The sequence below is a fragment of the Cupressus sempervirens genome, chromosome 5, assembly GCF_028749045.1.
Source record: "Cupressus sempervirens isolate cs-2001-9-10 chromosome 5, ASM2874904v1, whole genome shotgun sequence".
In the NCBI taxonomy this organism is placed as follows: Eukaryota; Viridiplantae; Streptophyta; class Pinopsida; order Cupressales; family Cupressaceae; genus Cupressus; species Cupressus sempervirens.
The window spans coordinates 955,152,270-955,175,093 of NC_143122.1; the positions used below are offsets into that span (position 1 = coordinate 955,152,270).

A 22,824-nucleotide genomic window follows, 5' to 3' on the forward strand; every position below is an offset into this window, starting at 1 on the left:
GAAAGTTCAGAGCTTGTGGCCATCAACTTTTAAAATAATTGCCTTGGGAAAATATGTTTGCTTCTCAGATGAAAATAACCACCAAGTATTGGCAGCTTTAGGCAGTGGGAATAGATGACAGTATGGTGTTGTCATTCAATAAAGAGGGCTTTGATTTCTTGAAACTCCTTAGAATATGAATAACCTAAAGGAAAGGGGGAAGGCTCAAAGCTGACAAGGCCTTTATTGAAACAACAAAGAAATCAAAACAGAAACAACTAAGCCAAAATTTGCACAAAGGGGGCAGTTATTTACAATGGAAAGGGTAAAACCCTAAAAAACTAAATGTGACCATTTACAGGTTGGAAAAAGTATGAGCCTTTTTTAATCAATTTTTGGAAAGATGAACACATATTTGGTTGAAGGGAAAGCAACATGACCAAATTAAATCTCATCTCATCTATGAAAGATATATGTATGGGAGGAGAAATAAATAAAGAATTACAATCTCCTTCATTTTTCAAATTAGCATCTTTAGCATTTGCTAAAAATCTTTCCACCATACCAATTACTAATGCAATATCAACCCTTGTCTACATTACATATTGTAGTTTACCAATCATTGATGTGTATGTGGCTTGATCTACCTCCTTGGAAACATCATTCTTAGAAAGATTATGTCCAGTAGACATAATTGTTCCAACTACTATTGAATCTTCCATTCCAAATTTCTTTAGTATATCCTTAATGTATATAGATTAAATAATGTAGAAACCATCTTTCTTCTACTAAATTTGCAATCCAAAAAAGAATTTTATCTCTCCAAACATGGATATCTCAAATTCTTTACTCATCTCTTATGAAAATACTTTTCATAAGTCATCATTTCCTATGAACAACGTGTCATCTACAAAAAGAATAAAATACTTATCTCTATTACAGCTCTCAATTCCAATAGATCCACACATGTCAATATGAACCAGCTCAAAGACTTCTTTAGAATGATATTTCTTACTTTTGAAACTTCTCTTACCCATCTTACCAATTTGACAATTTTCGCATAGGCCCATATCAAGATTCCTTAGACTAGGAATACCTCTCACTCTTTTGTTTTTCTTATCTTGACCAGATTATCAAAGTTCACGTGACATAATCTATTGTGCCATAACCAACTTTCTTCTACTTAAGCAATGAAACATGAACTTTTTCAAAGATCTATGTAGAATAAGTTACCCTTTGTTTGGTTAGCAGACCCAGCCAGATTTTCTTTTACATCTAGTAGCTTGGCCTTTGCATTCATGAATTCTACCTTGAATCTAATGTTATTCAATTGTGCCACATTTAGTAGATTATGATTTAGTTCTTCAACCCAATAAACATTATCACATCTAAGTTTATTGGTTAGTGAGATACAACATTTTCCCTTTATGCAAAATGGTTCATTGTTTCCAAATCTCACACTTCCACCATCATAGTGTTCCATATGTTCAAATTTTATTTTGTCACTAGTCATATGATGTGAGCAACCACTATCAATAATCCATTTATTATTTTTGCTAACATGAGAGATAAGTGTCATTTTATCTCCTTCATCATTAGATTCATCTTTCATAGTACTATAGACTATTTCATCATCATCACTACTATCTAAATCTTTAGCCATAAAACAAGATTTCTAACCTTTTCCCTTGTAATCCTTGAAGTTCTTGAAATCATTCTTGCCTTTGTACTCAATGTGCTTCTTTTCATCTCTATCTTCTCTATTTGGACACCTTGCAGCAATGTGTCTAACTTCTTCAAAAGAAAAATAGATCAAATGAATTTTATCTTTATACTTTCATTTGCCTTTGGGATACCTTCTTGCAAATAATGCCTTGATAGTTTCAAGATTACTGTCGAAACTATCTTATTCTTCACTTTCAAATTGATTGGTTTTTGACCTTTTATCTTTCTTCTTGAGTGACAACTTGGCTTCAAATGCAGACTCAAGATTGCTAGAACTAGGAACATAATTATCATAGCTATCTAGCTCAAATGTTGTCAATCTTCCAACTATTGCATCCAATGTTATATCATTCTTCGGATTGCATCTCATTTCTTGAATTGTTGATACTTTGATTGCATATATAGGAAGAAGTGTTCTGAGGAACTTACTTACCACTATCTCATCTTCAATCTTTCCTCCTGAAGCTTTGATTGCACAAAAAATGCCTTTGATTCTGTCACTGTACTAATCAAAATATACCCATAAATAATATGAAAAAGAAACCCAAATGAATCAATGGAGAAAAACCCAACAACCATTTCATATTAAAAAGTAAGTGTCAAAAGAACAAAAATTAAAATTAAAGTGCAAATATCCACTCTCTTTTGTTCCACTATACTTTACCATGACCCAATTAAACAATAGGACAATTCTACTAATGTGTAGGAAAATAAAATGGCTATGAATTTAGTATCCAACATCTTTGAATGAAGATACATTTTATGAAGATACATTTCATAGGTGATCATCAATCCTTTTTCATTCATAATTTAAAGAAATAATTTAATTAAAAGTCATGAAGATTGGAATACAATCATGCTGAGATGTATATAAAAATTGGAACAATATATGTGAAGGAAAACCATCAACATCATTTTAAGGAGCTATGTTAAAGATGCACTACATTATCTCTATTATTTTCTACATGATCAATGGAATGCTAAACTCAATATATATATATATATATATATATATATACCTTTGTGGGTGTCTCACTTCTTCCATGAAGAAATGAAGCCATATCATCTCCTTGGTTGCCAAAGTAGAAGCAACATACTCTGCCTCTATAGTGGATAAAACATTAACCTTCCACAAATTAAAAATCCAACTCGTTGTTGTCCAACTAGTAGTAAATATATAACCATAAGAATTGAATTATTTGTTTTAATATTTTCTTCTTGATATAGGTTTTCGAAAAGGAAGAAGTATTTTATTACAATTATTTAATCATATGATCATATAACCATCAATCATTGTAGTTTTATTTAATTATAGATTCTTTAATTGTCAAAGTAAAATTGTATTTAACAAAAAAACGGTCTTGCACAAAAGAAAACATATAAGATTTTATGTGAAACAATGCAAAGTTGAAATCTAAAGAAATTGATTATAGATTATAGTAAGATAGGCAGCTCGTAATGAAATAATCAACCCATATCAAAGGCAAAGATGCGCTCGGTCTAGATTTGAGTTCGAACAAGGTTTAGCGTGTATCCAATGTGATTACTTTATTCATTTGTTTCAATATATATACGCATGAGCGTCTGCCTCGTTCATTCTGTCTTTTGCTTGCTTGATCGTTCCTTCAACCCATAATTATAAATCGCTCGTATTGGTTCCATCCATCTCCCCTCCCCCAATTTCGTCGGGAATATATGTTGGGCGTTCCAAAAGACCAATCTACAATTTGTGACGGTAGAATAAGTCTACGAGAGACGAATGAGCCACCCGTGCGACGTCATAGGATAGAGTAATGGCCCAGACATTTATTTGAGCAGATGTTAGAATTGCGCAGTACTAAGTCCCAACGCAAACATAAAGTATGCACTACGCCATCGACTGGTGTTAATCTGCGAATTGTGTAGGAGGACGAGTGAGTTGATAAGGGAGAGTTCGTGTTCTTTTGAAGGGACAAATATGAGGATGCCGCCTGTCAAATGTCCGCGTCTTGGTTGCGGCGCGGGTATAATTAATTCCTTACATGGTGGCGGCTCACTGCTATCTGTGCAGTCCCCTTTCTCTGTATATATACACCTGCTAGGGAAAAACATCCAAAGTCAGTGCCGAAGCAGCTCATTGACTATTTTCTTCATCTTTTGAAATATTGAATTAATTTTCATAAGGCCTCGCATTTATTCATTCCAGCACACACTCTCAAACATCTTCATGATGGACCAGAGATTTTGTATGGCTGCCTCCATGATCCTGGTGATCGTTCAGGCCGCCACCTTGTCTGCATCGGTGCCCTCATACAATGTGGTAGACAATTGCTGGAGAAGAAATTCAAATTGGGCAAAAGACAGAATGAAACTCGCAGATTGTGGCGTGGGCTTTGGAAATGCAGCTAAGGGAGGCAAAGAAGGAAAGATGTACACAGTCACCACTCCAGATGACAACGCTGCGAATCCCCAGCCCGGGACTCTGAGATACGGAGTTACGCGCAAAGGTCCTCTGTGGATAGTTTTCGGCAGTGATATGAAGATAAAGCTGGAGATGCCCCTGTTCGTGGCCAGCCACAAGACTATCGACGCAAGGGGCTCAGACGTTGATATCAGCAATGGGCCTTGCATACGCCTCCTCAACGTCAGCAACATTATCATCCACGGTCTGAACATCCACGACTGCAAGCCAAGTGTTGCTGGAGTTGTTCTCCTCTCACAGTCCTTGATCCAGGAGACCATAGATACCCAAGATGGAGATGCAATCTCAGTCGTTTCTTCAAGAGACGTTTGGATCGACCATAACAACCTATCCAGTTGCGCAGATGGGCTTGTAGATGTAACGCTCGCTTCCACCGCTGTTACCGTTTCTAACAACCGCTTCTCTCACCACGATAAGGTAAGATACAAGATTATATGTATATGTACAGGTGATGCACTTATTCACAGGGACGAATAACTAATCTTGTATGTACTGCATAGGTGATGCTTCTGGGACATAGCGACGATTATACAGCTGATACAAACATGAGAGTCACTGTTGCCTTCAACCACTTTGGACCTGGCTTATTGGAGCGCATGCCCAGGTAATTGAATTGCTTTCAACTCCTCGTGCTAAACGAGCTAACTCCTATCCTATGTTTTGCAATGCAACATTAACATTGACATGACATGATTTGGTTTGTTTCTCTGTTCAGGTGCCGGCATGGGTATGCGCATGTTGCGAACAACAACTATGAGGCGTGGGGTATATACGCCATTGGAGGGAGTGCGAAGCCTGTCATCAGAACCGAAGGAAATCGCTTTGTGGCCCCCAACGAGGAGTACAAGAAGCAGGTGACATGGCGCGAGAGCTCCGATGGGAAGAGTTGGCTGTGGAAGTCTCTGAAGGACACATTTTTGAACGGAGCATACTTCGTTCCATCCGGGAAAGGAAAAGCGCTTCCCCTCTACCAGACAGGTCAGCAATTCAAAGTTGCCGATGGAAGATCAGTGCCCATTTTGACCCAGAGTGCAGGAGTTCTATCCTGCACCGCCTCCGGCCCTTGCCTCTAATTTCTCGCCTCTGTTTTTGTACAGATTCTTTTGTCATTCTTTCATTCAATTCTTCCAGGCTTCGAAAATGAGATTCACTCATTCAATCTCACCCTGTATTTTCAAGATTAAAATACATTCTTTGTTCATTCTTTACTGCTTTGAGCATGATACTTTAATATGTGATTGCTCGTTTGGCCTCTCAAACTCTCTGGTTTTCAAACTCTCCTGCAAGCAGTGCTGTCCTTGTGCGAGCAAGTCTTTTTCAATCATAAAATTTTCAGATTAAAATAAAAAATTTGATGGTATAGTGTTCCCTTTTGCCCTTTAATCAAAACACCATTAGCTTTTAAGGAAGACTTATGGTTCCCTAATACCAGTAAGGAAAACATACAGCAGCTTAAGCAAGACTTATAGCTCTCTAAACCATTTAGATATGGTGGGAAAGTGCAACTGGATCAAGGAATGCAATCAACACTATTTATTTCTAATCTAACTATTTATCTCTAATGTGGTGGGGACAGTACTACTTGACAAAGGAATGCTTCGGATTTGTTCATCAAACAATAAAAATAATGACAGAGAAAAAAATATGTTTCAAAAATATTTAATTTATATTTGTTGTATTGTTTGATATAAAGATGAAGATGTCACCTTAAAAATCACAAGAAAAGGATAATTTAGGTTACCTCTTGTCTATTGAATCCTTATTCATCAGCAATTAAATTATGATTTTAATATTGAAAACATTCATTTTTATTACTATGTATATTAGGTACTACAAATTTAAATATATATTATATTAAGTTATATTGTTTCTAAACTGGAATATATAATTCACTTTCTATTGATTTAAATCAAAACAATAAACAAGACTTATAGCTCTCTAAACCATTTAGATATGGTGGGAAAGTGCAACTGGATCAAAGAATGCAATCAACACTATTTATTTCTAATCTAGCCATTTATCTCTAATGTAGTGGGGACGGTACTACTTGACAAAGGAATGCTTCGGATTTGTTCATCAAACAATAAAAATAATGAAAGACAAAAAAATATGTTTCAAAAATATTTAATTTATATTTGTTGTATTGTTTGATATAAAGATGAAGATGTCACCTTAAAAATCACGAGAAAAGGATACTTTAGGTTACCTCTTGTCTATTGAATCCTTACTCACCAGCAATTAAATTATGATTTTAATATTCAAAACATTCATTTTTATTACTATGTATATTAGGTACTACAAATTTAAATTTATATTAAATTAAGTTATATTGTTTCTAAACTGGAATGTATAATTCACTTTCTATTGATTTAAACCAAAACAATAAACAAGTGTTGATCATTCCATTAAATGTGGGACAAAATATTGAAATGTTATTCTATTGTGACATATATTTACAGAGGTTATCCACATAAACAAATTTCACTTTGTAGTATGTGCAATATGTTAATATATTGATATGGACATGTTATAGTTTTATGTCCATTGACATATTTGAAGAGTTATGTTGTAGATTTAGACAAAACTTACAATATTTCTATATATTAAATCTTTTATCTTTTATATTGACTACATAAAGGATTGAGGACAATAGTACCCATGGTAAGTCAAGTGATGACGCTAATTTGATTTTTTTGCCAACTAAATAGGGTTTGTTAGATTAGATTTAGCCAACATAAACCATGTTTTTTTTATTTTGGTTTATTTTTTAACATTAAATAAAATTAAAGTCTATCAATATTCGATGGTGTAGCTATATCATGTTATTAGAGAATAACATTAGCTTAAGTTATCTATAAGTTAGTAGTTGATTTATCATGCACAATGATGTCGCTAAAAGGAAGTGAGTATATGCACAAACTATCCCTCATTAGGGTTTAAGTTACAATTTAAAAAAAAAAAACCTATACCCAAGAAGAAATGGGTTTTGAACAATGCACTCATTGCAAATGAAATCACTAAACCCTTAACAAACATATGTCAAAGATGTAAGCATTAAATAATAGCTAGGTGGAGGACATCCTTTAAGGGACTATGACTACTGGTAATGAGATGGATAATGTGATTAAAGAGCCAGCTTAATCATTGGATTTGGTTGCTGACTAGTTGTTGGTCCTAGTCCTTTGTGTGCATGTTTCTCTTTTCTAGCTTTTGTTATATTTGAAAACCTATTTTTATATTCCAGGTCCTTGTAAAACCTAGTTTTGATCTTTTCCCAGTTATCTTGTAGGTTCTAGGTCCTTGTAAAACTTGGTCTTTGTAGTTTTTTTGACTTTGTAGGTTCCAAGTCCTTGTAAAACCTAGGGGCCTTTTGACTTTATATGATTTTTTATGTTGTAAGAGGTTTTGGGTCTTCACAAAACCTTCTTTTACCGTAATCTAAAACAATGCAAAAAGCCAAAATGTGTTTTGATTGTAAATGAAAATATAAGAGATAGAAAACATCTGATTTAGCCCATAAATATCTATAAATTTCCAATTACTCTTTCAATGGTCCCCATTCATTTCAAATTGCACTAAAAATATTACTAATGCTAATGGTTGTGTAATTTCTCCTTGGCCCTAGAGAAATAATGTTAAGGTCTTTGTTAACCATCACTTAATTCCTTAACGAGAATGAAGATAGGTTTTAGCAACAGTAATATTCAAATGCACCAAACATGCATTGAGTCACATCCACAATAGATGTCCATTTGTTTACGAATTAATGTTTCCCTTCTTATTAACCAAAAACCTTCTCAACCATGTAAGGTGGCTAGGGACTAGCCAAAATATCACACCAATAAAAAATTTGTGAATTTTTTAGGTCACAACTTGTGACTATTAATTGAAATGTAATTATATATATATATATATATATATATATATATATATATATATATATATAATACTTTCTCTTAAAATAATTAATCAAAAAATAGTGCTCTTAAAAATTGAAAATGTCATCAACATTATTAGTGCAATATTTTTATGAAGATGTATTTGATAAAACCACTATGTTGATACATAGGTAATATAAAATATTAAAAATGATATTAGGATATTGATCCAAACCAAAAATACTGTCAAATTCATGTACCCAAGAGAAAGTGAAGTTATTGCAATTCACTATCAATGTCATAATGATAATTAGCTATTTCCTTCAACAAGCACGAGGAAAACATCAGGATCCAAAACACTAGAATATTAATAATAATCACTTAGCTAGAAACTAATAAGTACCATTTTCATCACTTATGATATTTAAATCCTTGAATTGAAAAATGAAAATCTCCAACCAAAAGAAGCATATGTGGAATAAAGGATCCTCCTATGCTAAAAATAGAACTCACACCATTGTTAGAGAAAAATAATCAACCCCTCCTTTTATGAAAAATACAGCCCCGCCTCATCTTGATCAATGCAACTGATAAATATTAAAATCTTATTCTAGTTGTGACATATATACAAGGAATTTATCCGCATTGAGAAATATCACTTTTTGGTATGTACAACCATTAAATATATTAATATAGTCATATTATTGTTGTATGTTGATTGATATATTTGAATATTTATATTATATTTCACAACCCTTCTATATATTAAATTTTGGATCCTAAATACTAACTACATAAATGATTGAGCAGCATGGTACCAATGGCGAGTGAACTGTACTGAAATGAATGAGACTAACATGGTTCCATATAATATAAAAGTGATGATACTAATTGGATTGTTTTGTTAACTAAATATGGTTTGTTAGATTAGTTTTAGCCAAAATATAATACATTTATCTAACATTTTTTATTTTCTAAGATAATAAAATTAAAGGCTATCAATATTCAATGTTGTAGCTATGTCATGTTATTAGGAAATAACATTGGTTTAAGTTTAGCTATAAGTTATCAGTTCAGGTCAATAAATAATAAGCTAGTAGCTTATCTATCATGCACAATGCTATCACCGAAAAGAAATGAATATATGCACAAAAAATCCCTCATTATAGTCTAAGTAACAATAATACACAACCATATACCCAAGAAGAAATGTGTTTCAAATAGTGCACTAATTGAAAAATATTACTAGTGCCACTGTGCATGCAATATTTTCTTAGCCTAAGAGAAATAGTGTAAAGGTCATTGTAAACCATTAGCAACAATGAAGATAAGTTTTAGAAACCATAATATTCAAATGCCCCAAATATGCATTGAGTCACATCCAAAATAGGTATCCATTTATTACCAAATTAGTGTTGCATTTTGCATTAACCAAAAACCTTCTCAACCAAGTAAAGTGGTTAGGAACTAGGCATGAGATCCCACCAATAACAAATTTGTGAATTCATGTGGTCACAACTTGTGAATCATAATTGAAATATAAATATTTTTAAATTGATGAAATACTCCCTCTTAAAATAATTAATTAAAAAATAGCACTCTTATAAACTGAAAATTGTCATGGATATTATTAGCCACAATACTCTTATGAAGATGTATTTGATAAAACTACTGTATTTGTAAGAATTTTCCTTGGGAAAAATGACACCAAGATCAAGAAGATCAAGCACTTAGCAAAATATGGACCAATAGTGTATGATCATAATAAAAATAATGAGAATCAATATCATATGTATACATGCTAAAAATTTCTATATATAAAAGTATCTAGAATGACTAGGAGTCAGCAAAGTGATAAGCCTCACAACTAAGCACATGCCCACCAAGTGTGTATTATGCTCCATTGAGAACATGAGTTTGTGTAATGATGAGAGGATAAGCTTACGTAGGTGTATCTTGTAAAGAGATTTTGTAGACACCATGTGCTCAATTGGAGTGCAAACAACTATGTTGTCAACATGACAACTCAGATGATTTTGCAAACTCCTATGGTGTCAACAAGACAACTCATATGACTATGCATACTCCTAGGTGTCTATATGAAAACTAATATGATAATGCATTAACCTAAGTAAACTTAAGTAAAGTTTAATAATAATTAATTATTTACACAAACACCCCCCCTAAGTGTAACTTACAGGAATGCACTTAAGCTCACAAAAGCTATGATGAAAATGCGTGATGGGTCTCGGCTTACTATGCCATGTTAGGTACCAATGTACAAATTCAATGTTCTACATATAATGTGATGCAATGCAATCTCTCTGAAATTGGAGAAAGAGGGAAAACTGCATGGGAAAAAACCCTCCCCCAAAAAGAGAAATATGTACAATAAAGATGAGAAGAGTCATGTGACCCCCTTGGTGAAAAATCCTGCACCCCCAAGAGATCTTGCAAATGAAGATACTTGGCCTCAGTGAATGGCTTGGTGAAGATATCTGCAATCTTCTTTTCTATAGGACAATACTAAAATGCAATGACGTGCTCATGAATCAACTCTAGTGCATGTGAACCTCAATGTGTTTTTTGCATTTATGTTGGACTGGATGTTTTGAGATTTCAATCGCACTTTGATTATCACAATGTATGATTGTGGGTCTAGGTATGTCAAAACGAAACTTGTTTAGAATATACTATAACCAAATAGTTTTTGTAGCTACAATGTTAGCTCCTTGATACTGAGCCTCAATAGATGAAATAAAAATAGTGTTTTGCTTTTTAGTCTACCAACAAATGGGGCTGAAACCAAGATGAAACATGTATCCTGAGGTGAATTTATGAGAATAAAGATCCCCTACATACTCTGAGTTAGTATAACTCACTAACTATAGTCCACTACCAGCTACATAGCATATCCCATATGTATGTGTACCCTAGATATAGTGTAAGATGTGTTTGGCTACCTTTCAGTGAAGTTCATGTGGCTCTTACATGAACCGAGAAACTATGCCAACTGAAAATGATATTTCAGGAAATGTATGTGTCAAGTAGATGAGACTTCCAACTAACTATCTATACAAAGTAGTATCAGCAAGTGGAGCGGGACACTTTGCTTCCAACTTAATACCTAGAAGAAATGGAATAGATGCAGCCTGGAAGTCGCTCATGCAAAATCAAGCAAGTAGATCAAGAGCAAACTTGGGTTGTGATAATGTGATCCCTGATGAAGATTTTTGTATCTCAATATCAAGGAAGTAATGAAGTAGACCCAAATCGGTCATGGAAATTTTTTCCAGCAAAGTAGACTTGACACTATCAATGATGGATGTTTACTCCCTGTAATGATTAAGTCATCTACATAGAGCACAAGTAGCAAGTGAGAATCATCCCGCTAAAAAATATAGACATTCATATCTGAATGACATCTGGTGAACCCTATTGAGAGAAGGAAAGAATCCATCATAGCATACCAAGCTCTTGGTATGCCAAGATACATGCTCTAATACCATGTGAGAATTTTCCTTATGAAAAAGTGACACCAGAATCAAGAAGCTCAAGCACTTAGCACAATATGGACCAATAACGTATGATCATAATAATAATAATGAGAATCAATATCATATGTATACACACTAGAAGTTCCTACATATAAAGGCATCTAGAATGACTAGGAGTCAGCAAAGTGATAAGCCTCACAACTAAGCACATGTCCACCAAGAGTGGATTATCCTCCATTGAGCACATAAGTTTGTGCAATGATGAGATGATAAACTTACATAGGTGCATCTCATAAAGAGATGTTGTAGACACCATATGATCAATTGGAGTGTAAACTACTATGTCAAGTCAACGTGACAACTCATATGATTATGCAAACTCCTATGTTGTCAACAAGACAACTCATTTGACTACGAATAATCTTAGATGTCTATATGACAACTAATATGATGATGCATTAACCTAATTAAACTTAAGTAAAATGTAATAATAATTAATTATTTACACTAACAACATTGATACATAGTAGATATTAACCATTAAAATTTTGATTATGATATTAATGTCAAACCAAAAATACTTTCAAAATCATGTACCCAAGAGCAAGTGAATTTATTGCAATGCACTATGAATGGCATAATGCTAGTTAGCTATTTTCTTCAACAATAAAAAGAAAAATACATGGTTCCACAACACAAAAATATTAATATCAATCACTTAAATAGAAACTATTAAATACTATTTTCATTACTTATGATCTTTAAAAACATGAAAATTTCATGGTGTGTATTTTAAAAAACATTATCGACGCATGCGAGTTAAGTTGACAATGAGTGGAATTTATTTATGCAATTGTTATAGATATTGAAGCTTTTTGATACAATGGAGTTCTATGTGCATGCATGTAAATAATACCATCCAAGAAGATGATGAAACATTAGTTCATGAGAAGCATAAGATGATGATGAAACATTTAATTTTTATAAGATTTCATAATATCTTAAATATTAACATTCTAATATTGTTTATTTGTTATCACTTACAAGTTGAGCAGAGATTAGTATAAGATATTTTCATGTCATAGTTGATTACTCTACAATGAGCTCTAAATTCTTAGTTTCTCTATGGGATAACTTTCTTCATCTGTATGAGATTGTTTTCTATCTTTAGATAGACAAAGCTGCATAGTGAAATAAATAGATTAAGGAAAACCCCAACAATGCTAACATTTATTATACTCTTTTGAGACATCTGTTGACTTTTGAATTTAAAAGGAAGTATGAATTTATAATGGAAGATAATCAACCTATTATGTGGTCATTTTAAAAAAAATTATAAATTTTTTGTAGTAAAAGTGAACTCAAATAGTATGTTGTTGCACAGGGAATATTGTAAATTTTATGAATATTATAGCCAAGTCTCTTCTCATTGACCTCATGTCCATCCTTCTAATAAATATAAACCATGAATGGTGTGTACATAATATTTTTCATGTGACAAATAATGATGGTCATCATTATAAATTTTAATAGGATATGAATCATCAAGTCCTTAAGGATAATTCTTGCTCTCTAGTTGTACCTTCTCCTAGGGTCTTCTCTAGCTCATTTCTCTAGCCTATCAGGGTTCTTCCACTAACCCTAGCTTAGGAGGATCCTATTCCCTATCCTCCCATTCTTTAACTTTTTCAAACTAACAGTTAAGTCTACTCAACCCAACTAATGCTCCATGGATGTCTTCTTGGATCATCTGCAACAAGTGCTCAAACATGATAAAAACTACCCAACAATGGAGAGGAAGGTTTGTATCTAGGGAATTGGGTCCATTCCAATTCTCATGAGCTAATTTAAATGAAAATAAATCTCTATCAATTTCAAGAATTTTCTCCAAACTGGGCCCAGTAGGGCTACAAGGGATTAGGCCACAAAACACACCTTTTGGCTTATAACTGAAAAACTTGCTTAACAAGGTAGAAAAAGAACTTCATAATCTAAAACCCTTTTGGAAAACCTTTTGAATTTACATGGTCGCATTTCCCCAACCTTTCTGTAATGTGGGTTGCTCGAATTAAGCCTAAAATCAAGGGTTTCACGAACATGCTGACAACATCCACAAGGGTTTGTTCAAACACCTATTAAAACTTGTCACCAAGACTTTTTCTTAGAAATTAGGTTTCTTCACACATTTGAACACCTCTCCAAATCCTTAGATTGAAGAAATGAATGTACTCAATCCACTAAACTACTCTTTCAACCTCTATGTTCCCTAAACATGTTGCTCTAGCTGGCCTAAGGCATCATTGTAAAACTAACAAGATTTCTTTTGAGGGCCCAAGATTTTGCACACTTAATATATAGGGAGTAATCTCAAACATCCCAAGGAACCATACAAATGCCACTGTGGAAATGTGAGCTAACCCCATAACAAAAAATTACCTGGTTTAGACTAGCGATGGTTCTAAAACAAAAGAATTCACAAAATCGAATGAAATGAAACTAAATAATCTATTTCACCAAACAAAAAATGAAAAAAATAAAATTACTACCTCATTCGCAAGATGAAATGCATATTTCAATCCATTTATTTACAAATTCAAGCTAAAATGCTCTAACTATGGCGAAATTGCTCAATAATTCAGCTTGCTCATTAATCACACTTACTTTCAATGATCAAAATCCCTTCTCATAGGTCAAGGGAGGCCTTATATAGGTTCATAACTCATTTTCCAACCATTTTAAGTGGTTATTCAACCTGTTGTTTGAAGATGCACTCAAAGCAACAAAAGTTATCATGACAACTTTTGCAAAGTTGACATGCAACTTGACAACATTTTGCATAGTTGGACCAAACTTCATCAAAACCTCATAAAAATCCACAAAATGCTTAAGCATGAATCTTACGACATCAAACCACTATTCCATCCTTTTTTTGTCCAATCTAGCCCTCTAAATGCACAAATATCATTTTTGACAATAATGACAGCATTTGCACAATACCTAGAGACTTTTACCATGTAGCCTTACCTAGGTGCTCCTATAGCATGCTCCCAAAAAATTAAATAATGTTACTCTTGTAGAAAAGATGACATATTCAATATGTCAATATATTAATATGGTCATAGTATTGTTTTATATCCATTGATATATTTGAAAAGTAATTTTGTAGATTTAGACAAAGCTCACAACATTTGTATATGTTAAATCCTCGATCTTAAATATTGACTACATAAAGGATTGAGGAAAATAATAACCATGGTATGTGAAGTGTCTTGAAATAAATAAGAATAAAATGGTTTCATATAATGTATTAGTACTTGGACACTAATTGGATAGTTTTGCCAACTAAATAGGGTGTGTTAGTTAGATTTAGCCAACATAAACTATGTTTATCTATTTTGGTTTAGTTTTTGATATTAAATAAATAAATTCTATCAATATTCATTTTTATAGCTATATCATGTTATTGGAGAGTAACATTAGCTTAAGTTTACCTATAAGTTAGTAGTATAGGTTAGTAAATAATAAGCTAGTAGTTGATTTATCATGCAGAATAATGTCACTGAAATGAAATGAATATATGCACAAAAAATCTCTCATTAGATTTTAAGTAACAATAATAAACAACCTTATACCCAATAAGAAATGGGTTTTGAATAGTTCACTAATTCAAAAAGGATATCATTAAAACCTTAATAAATATTTGTCAAAGATGAAACCACTAAATAACAACTAAAATAAAATGAATTTGATGTTAACAATAAGACAATAGCTAAAATGTGTTTCAAGTATCAATGAAAATATTAGAGATAGAAAACATCTAATTGAGGCCATGAATCTCTAAAAAAATATAATTATTCTTTCAATGGATCCCACTCATTTAAAACTGAATTCAATTTTTGATTAGCAGAAGAAATAACTAGCATACATACGAAAAATCTATAAATACATTTTATATCTTAAGGTTTCCATGATGTTGAATCACATATATAAGTTTTATTAATACTAAACATAATACATAACAAATTCTACATCATAGAATAGTCATAAGTATGAATCCAATGAAGTAATGTTCAATTGCATAAGTTGCAACATGGCATAACTAGAATGCATAATCATCTATTGTACAAGTCATGGGGTATGAAAAGCTCAAAAAATATACATCATGAATAAATAAAACATCTCATAAAATCTCCAAATAAGAAAGTACAATACATCAAAAAATAACCACCAAACATAAACACTACATTAGAATGAAAGGAACAACTACACAATTACATCTAGCACTGGCACCTAGCTGTTGCATCTCAATGGTATAAGAAACACTACCACCCGACCTCATGGAACCTAAATGGTCCATTCCCACCATGTTGAGGAGATAATCTCAAGTATCAAATGGATAACAAATCCAACAGTCATAACCATCACCCAGGTCAATGAAATCTTTATAGCAATCTATGTCAAAGGTACCAAGACACAAATGACATCTAAACATAGAACCAACAAAGACACTATTAGTGAACAGATTGTCTTCCAAGAAAATACATATAAATTGACTCTAAATTCCCAAATAAGAAGACTAAATCAGCACTAACAGTTGGGTCACTTCACTATTGAAAGAGGGTAAGCACCCTCTACATTTATCTGCGTATAGCTCCCTGTATATGATTTATAATGAATGAATTACACTAAAACTGATAATGCTTTTAACCTAAAAGAAAGAATGGTTTACAAGCATCTATATGTAAACACAAAATAGATGTGGAAAACTAAGTAACTGAAAGGAAATGAACAACAAGTGACACAAACTTCATTTGCTTGAATGTTGCATTACAAAATGAATGAAAACAAAGGATAAATCTTCTGTCCCCCTGAAAAAATGAAGAATCAAAGTTTTTAAAGATATCTCGTAATGATAACATAATAAAAAAAAAGTAAAATTAAAATGCACTTTAGAGAAAATTGAAAGTTATGCAAAGATCATGATTAGTGGGAAGAAATCTGTCCAAACCCCAAGTTTTGATATATAGTTATCTTCCATATCTCCCTTATCTAAAGCATAAAAGATAACAAAGATTTTATTACACATCGCATCAAAAAATCACATTCTAAAGGAAAACATAAATCCCTTCCATGCATTACATTCAAAATCAAAATTTCCCCTATTATTCTAACACATAATCTAGAAAAATAAAACTCCGCTCTTCTGCAACACCACATTTTAGTTTCTCTCTCAAAAGAACTAAAAAAAATCTAGAAAAAATCTCCCCTCCTACTATAGCACGAAGTCTACCCTCAGGAAAAGAAAAAGTGGAACCCCCTATCTATCTTTGGGATGCATATTTATCTTCTCTACTTTCAATGATCTTGGTTAGTTTTGATTACTAACTCTTGATAGTTATTTCTTGTTATCAACTTATTCTCCTTAATGTTTTAAAAACATTAGGATTAATAATAACTTAAGACTCATCTTCCATGACATAATATCCACACATGGGCCATTGGAAAATCAAAATTGTGTTATGAACAAGTGGCAATTTTTTGTTGGTAAATTGTTGTCAGTGTTTTATAACTATCATAGACAGTTTCGATAGTGTATCACTCAGATAACTGTAACTTTTGATCTATTGATAATCAAGAGAAAAAACATGGAGAGATTTTATAGAATTAGGTTTTTTAAAGTATATAAAAAAATTTTCTTGATCCAACAGTTTGATTAGGAGATATAGCCCCCGTAACAAGACTTGTTTTCTTGTCATTTGCATTTTTCACTACCATTTTTGATCCGATAGTGTTTCACGCAATCATATGTATCTCAAAAACCTGATTAAATTTCCAAGATCACTCCATTGAGGTCTTATATAACTATAATTACTCCAACATACATTAATTTCAGAAAGATCGAATGGTTGAGTTGGGAGTTATGCCCCCCACATTGAGAACTTGTTTTTTTATTTGCATTATGTGATTGTCATTGCTGATCCAATAGTTCTACACTCAAAAATATGTAACTTTTTGATCCGTAATTAATCTAATAAAAAAATTTGGAGAGGATTTAGAAAACTAGGTTTGGCAAAACATATCCAAAATTCAGCTCAATCCAAAAGTTGGATTGTTAGATATGACTCCTGAAATATGACTATTTTTCTGTCATCAGAGAATCCATGCTTGCAGGTTCTATTCTTGCATGTGTACTTATGTGCCTTCACCCAAGACTGTGTTTGAGTGAGTGCTAACAATTTTCATGCCATGTATTTTCCAAAGGAAGCTAAGCTCATGCACTTACCACTTGAGTTCATGGTTTCCTTTTGACCATATTTGTTTCCTTCCATTGTGAGGTTGATTGAAATATTTTTTTTTCACATTCAATGAAAGGGATATTCGAGCTGAGGGTGAGGAATCACTATACCTAAACACCACAATCATATGCCTTTACAAGATGAAACATGGAATTTCACTCCACATGCATGGATTCAATATTGTGAGTCATGCAAACCTGATAGGGTAAACTAAATATGCAAGTCTTTCATCTATTGAGGCAAAGTGAGAGTAACCTTGACCCTTAATGTTTGGGATTTTTCACATATGCTTGAGAATCATTACTATAGGCATTCTCAACCAACATTTACATGGGTGTGTTCAAGATGTTACTGAGCTTTCAAAGGGGATATTTGGACTTCATACCTTCTATGGTCCATTTTAGTTTCAGCTTCAAACATGGAGTAGTGCATTCTCACTTCACATGGTGCATCTCTGAACTGATTTTAAAACTTTAATCTTGAAAAATTGAGCTTGAACTTTGAATCTTGAACTCAAATTTAAATCGAATCATGAGTACTTATACAATTTGAATTGTGAACCTGGACTTCTAATTGATCATCTATTCCTCTAAGCTTGGAACAAAAATCTATGGGGCTTGTTCCTCTAATTCTAAACATTCAAACCAATGAATCTGAATTTCAAACTTTGTACTCCAAATTTTGGAAACAAAATCTACATTTCAAATTGTATTAAAAAAAAATTTTGAGTCGACTGTTCTGCATTTTGAACCACTTCAAACCCTTGAACCACTTTGAACTACTTTGAACCTTGGTTGAAAGTAGTTTGAAGCTCCATACTAAAAGTTTTTTAATTATGTTCATATTGGGTACCGATTGACATGTAGGAAATCTACTATGCACATGGGCAAGTGTCATCAAATGAGACAACTCCAAGGTTACCATAGCAAACTCTCTAGACTCCAACCCCCTAGTAACTCTATGCGGCATCAATATTCTTTCATACAAACAAGGCATACTAACGAGGCAAGGTCTCAACCAAGCATCCTCTCTACTCCCATCTTAGCCTATCCTAGCACTCGAGGCATGGGCAAGGTAAAACTTTGAATCTTATTAATTCATTTTAAACCGATTTAATGAAATATTATCACTTATTAATACAACCTAAATTGTGTTACCTACACAATCTCTTTAGGGCTGCAACTTCCATTGCAAGCTACTTCCCAACATACATAGAGATAATATACCCTAAGCTCATAAAAGTACAACTCATAAAATCACAATATTCACCTTAGTCCTTTAAAAGCAACTAGAAAACACAAAAAGATAATTGATCAAAAAATCATGGGTTACATCAAGAAAATCACACTATTCATCTCAGTCCTATACAAGCAATTGGAAAGCACTAGCAAAAAATTGATCCATACCTCAAAGATCAAATCACATAACCACAACATATCATACAACATCATCGAACAGTAACTCATAGGCTTATGGTAAACATCCAAAATAGGTCAACATACTAAGTCAAACCCAACCCTAGTAAAATAAACCATATATCACATCAAGTATTAACAAGTGTAGTTTTATAGTTCATTTGGTTTTGAAAATATGAGATTTCCATTATACAAATGGGTTCAAGTTATTTTATTCATTTTCAAAGTTTCACATTTGCTTAAGGTTTTGGGTTCACAACATTTCAAATACTCAACAATCCATTAAAATTCATCTTAGTAAAAAGACCCATTTTAATAAAAATGAAATCCCATTTAAACAAAATCAAAATTTTATTAGAATTTTCCCAATTTAAAATTAATTTATAATTACCTTTTTTTTAAATATGTTAAAATTAAATGATAACTATATAACCATTTTTTTAATAAAATATTATTAAAAATTAAATAGTAATTATCAAATTATAAATAGTAATAACTATTAAATTATTAATATAATAATATTTATTTATTTATTAATAAGAATGGTTACTAATTCCAATAATACAATAATCATTATTAATATTAATAATAATAATAAGTATGACCAGCCAACACAAAGTACTCATTATTTTTGTAATGCACTACCCAGAGATCCTTGGAACAAGGATTCAATTCAAGCCAAGATATCTTTTTCCTACAAGTATGAATGCACATGACAACATCATATAGGGATCACAAAGATCACAATGAAAGACTTCACCAACAACCTGAGCAACCAATGAATCTCGAAACGCCACTTAAGTGCTTAAACAACAAGATGCAATAAAACAAGAAAGAGGAGCATCTATCAATCTAAACCATAGCAATAAAGAACATACTAAAAGAAACATCACAGTGTATAGAAATAACATCGCAATAAGAGAAAAACCAAATTAAGTATGTGGTTCCTCCCAACCATCAATAGCATCATAAGACCATCATGGATCCTAGCCATCTTCTGCATGTAATATTCCAAGCCACCAATCAGATAATTGATACTATCATAATAGGGATGTCACTACTAAAACATGCTACAACATAAGTATAAGGAAATATAACATGCTAGAAGCAACACATAAGATAATCCTACAAAGTAGATAACATCACCTATCATATGCTAAACATGTCATATTACGAGAATGCATTAAATAATTTAACATCATCTAAAGATGATATCCAAGCATTCCAATGAAAGCAGAAATCACAAGAAAGCATACTCTAAAACACGAAGTATCTAATGAAAACATCCAGCAATGGTTGCACAGGGATAAAAAAACATCTCTTTACACTGGTCCATAGTAGTGGTCTAGGTAGCTATGCCTCCCAACCACATGTTACCCAAAGGTCTACACCTAATGTGTTGATAGAGGTAATGATCCAACCACAAACACACACAAAGAAAACATCCATGGCTAAAACAGATGCCAGACAGTATGATGATTGAAACCAAGACAAAGATAGTGCATAAACTACAATTCCTGGTTAGAAACTTAATGGGATACTAAGTAGGAGCTGACATCATGGAGAGTTGCTTGGCATTGACATGCCCAAGCTTAGATCGTGCATTTCAACTCCTCAATGGAAGGCCCCACACATAGAGTTTACTATCTTAACTTTTATTACCACCTAATATTTTATGTAATTATCACTTACTTAAAACTTCTTCATGCCAACCCTATGGGACAAGCTCACTAGGCTACGAGATAGAAGCCCCCTCCATATGCTACCCTACCCTACCCATGCTCATCTAATGATGAGTGCCCATAGGCATGCAAATCCCCAACCCAACTCTAATGATCATAACTTCTAGAAGTACCATAGAAGATCATGACTCACAAATCACCTGACAAGTGCACATGCACATACTTGTGTGTGGTGCACCACCATCATGAAGATCATAACACAAGGACTAGATGATAACACAAGGAAAAGATCACTCAACTAAAAACATCTTGGGAGGATAGATTCTACATGAATCCCAAGGACAATAAAACCAAACATCATGAAATCACTCAACTGACCTCAATCCAAGAGTATGGATTCTATACAAATTTCAATGATGGAACAAGACCAAACATCATGAACTCACTCAACTAGCCTCAATCTAGGAGCATGGAATCTACATGAATCCTAGTGTCCAAAAAATAAGAACAAAGGTCCAAAAGAAACCATAACAATAGGTATAAATCACTCAATTGAACATGATGTTGGGAGTACAAATGTGACACATATCCCAATGCAAACATAAAAGTGCAATAAATGTCTAACTAACATCCAAATAGATCATCCAAGTCCACGAGCAATCTCATGCCAAGAATACCCAAGAAAATAGGGTGGCACGTAAAACGAGGTAAAAACTGCCAAATTATAGAAACCTTCAAAATAAAAACCCATTTAACCTTTGGGTATAGGAACCCCAAAAGTAAAAAGATAATTGAGTTCGAAAATCATATGCAAAAATGGCCAACATAATAGTGCAAAACCCAAACCCTTATCCCAAAAAATAGGGAAATGCTCATACCCAACCAACCAAGAACATCCAACAAATAGAAATAGAGGGGAATGGTAGTTCTCAGCCTCCTAACAAATGGCTACCAAAAAAAAAAATAGAAATAGAGAAAAAGCAATAAAATGGGAGAGCCCTACCTCATAGCCAAAAGGGCAAAATGGGAACCTGAACCATAAAATAAAAAGCTTGTAGAAGTAGCCAAAAAACACAGTAATCCAAGGTCTCCCTGAGCTAGATCCAATGAGCTCAACCTCGAAATAATCCCACATCCATAGCTCCCACAATGAACAAAACAGTAAATCCTCATGAAGAGGATTTTGGGGTTTACTCTCCAACTTTTTAATTCAAAAGTGAGAATTGAGGAATTAAATTCCTTTTTGGATACTTATTCACTTTTTGAGTGAATAATCAATTAGGGCAATTAACCAGCCAACCTAGTTAAACCCCAAATCAACCCAAATGAAAATGGGTTATTCCTAGAAATAGAAATTCATCTATGGCAAAGCTGCTAGAAATTAAAATAAATCAATTAGAAATTTAGAAAACCCAAAAACATAAAAATTTATTTAACATCTTTCACAACAATGTGAAACCCTAAATGCACGAACACACTCATTGGTCTAATCACATAATGCAAATGAATTCTGAGTTAATAATCACTAAAATGATTAATTAAACAATTAAAATAAGAATACGTCAACCATACAAGGGTGACATGTGTAAAATATGAATGGCTAAATCACTAACTCCATGTGCCACTACCAGAGATATAAATCCTACACACTAAACAACACAATCGAGTGCAATTGCATATAATAACATAGCCAAAGCAATAAATTTATTAAATCACCTCATTTAACCATATATTTAATTATATTAAAATAATCTATTTACATCACTCATGTTCGCATAAAGCATAACAATGCAGGAATGAAGTAAATAACCATAGCATTAAATCCATCACATAATATAATCAAAGATATGTCCAAATATTGGATAACTAGATATCATCGTAAAACACACTG

The 22,824-nt window shown here is 32.8% G+C and overlaps 1 protein-coding gene and 1 pseudogene across 1 annotated transcript in view; one reads left to right on the plus strand and one right to left on the minus strand.

Annotated features, from left to right (window-relative positions):
* Positions 1–3,943: 3,943 nt before the first annotated feature.
* Positions 3,944–5,238, plus strand: LOC149559125 (pectate lyase 1 pseudogene; annotated as a pseudogene).
* Positions 5,239–5,370: 132 nt separating this feature from the next.
* Positions 5,371–22,824, minus strand: part of LOC149559126 (pectate lyase 1-like) — a gene marked incomplete at its 5' end in the record, with an annotated part of 61,238 nt that continues 43,784 nt past the window's right edge. The window contains one exon of the mRNA XM_089831250.1: positions 5,371–5,477. Within this exon, the coding sequence (XP_089687376.1) occupies positions 5,371–5,477 (107 nt within the window). The remainder of the gene's footprint in view (positions 5,478–22,824) is intronic.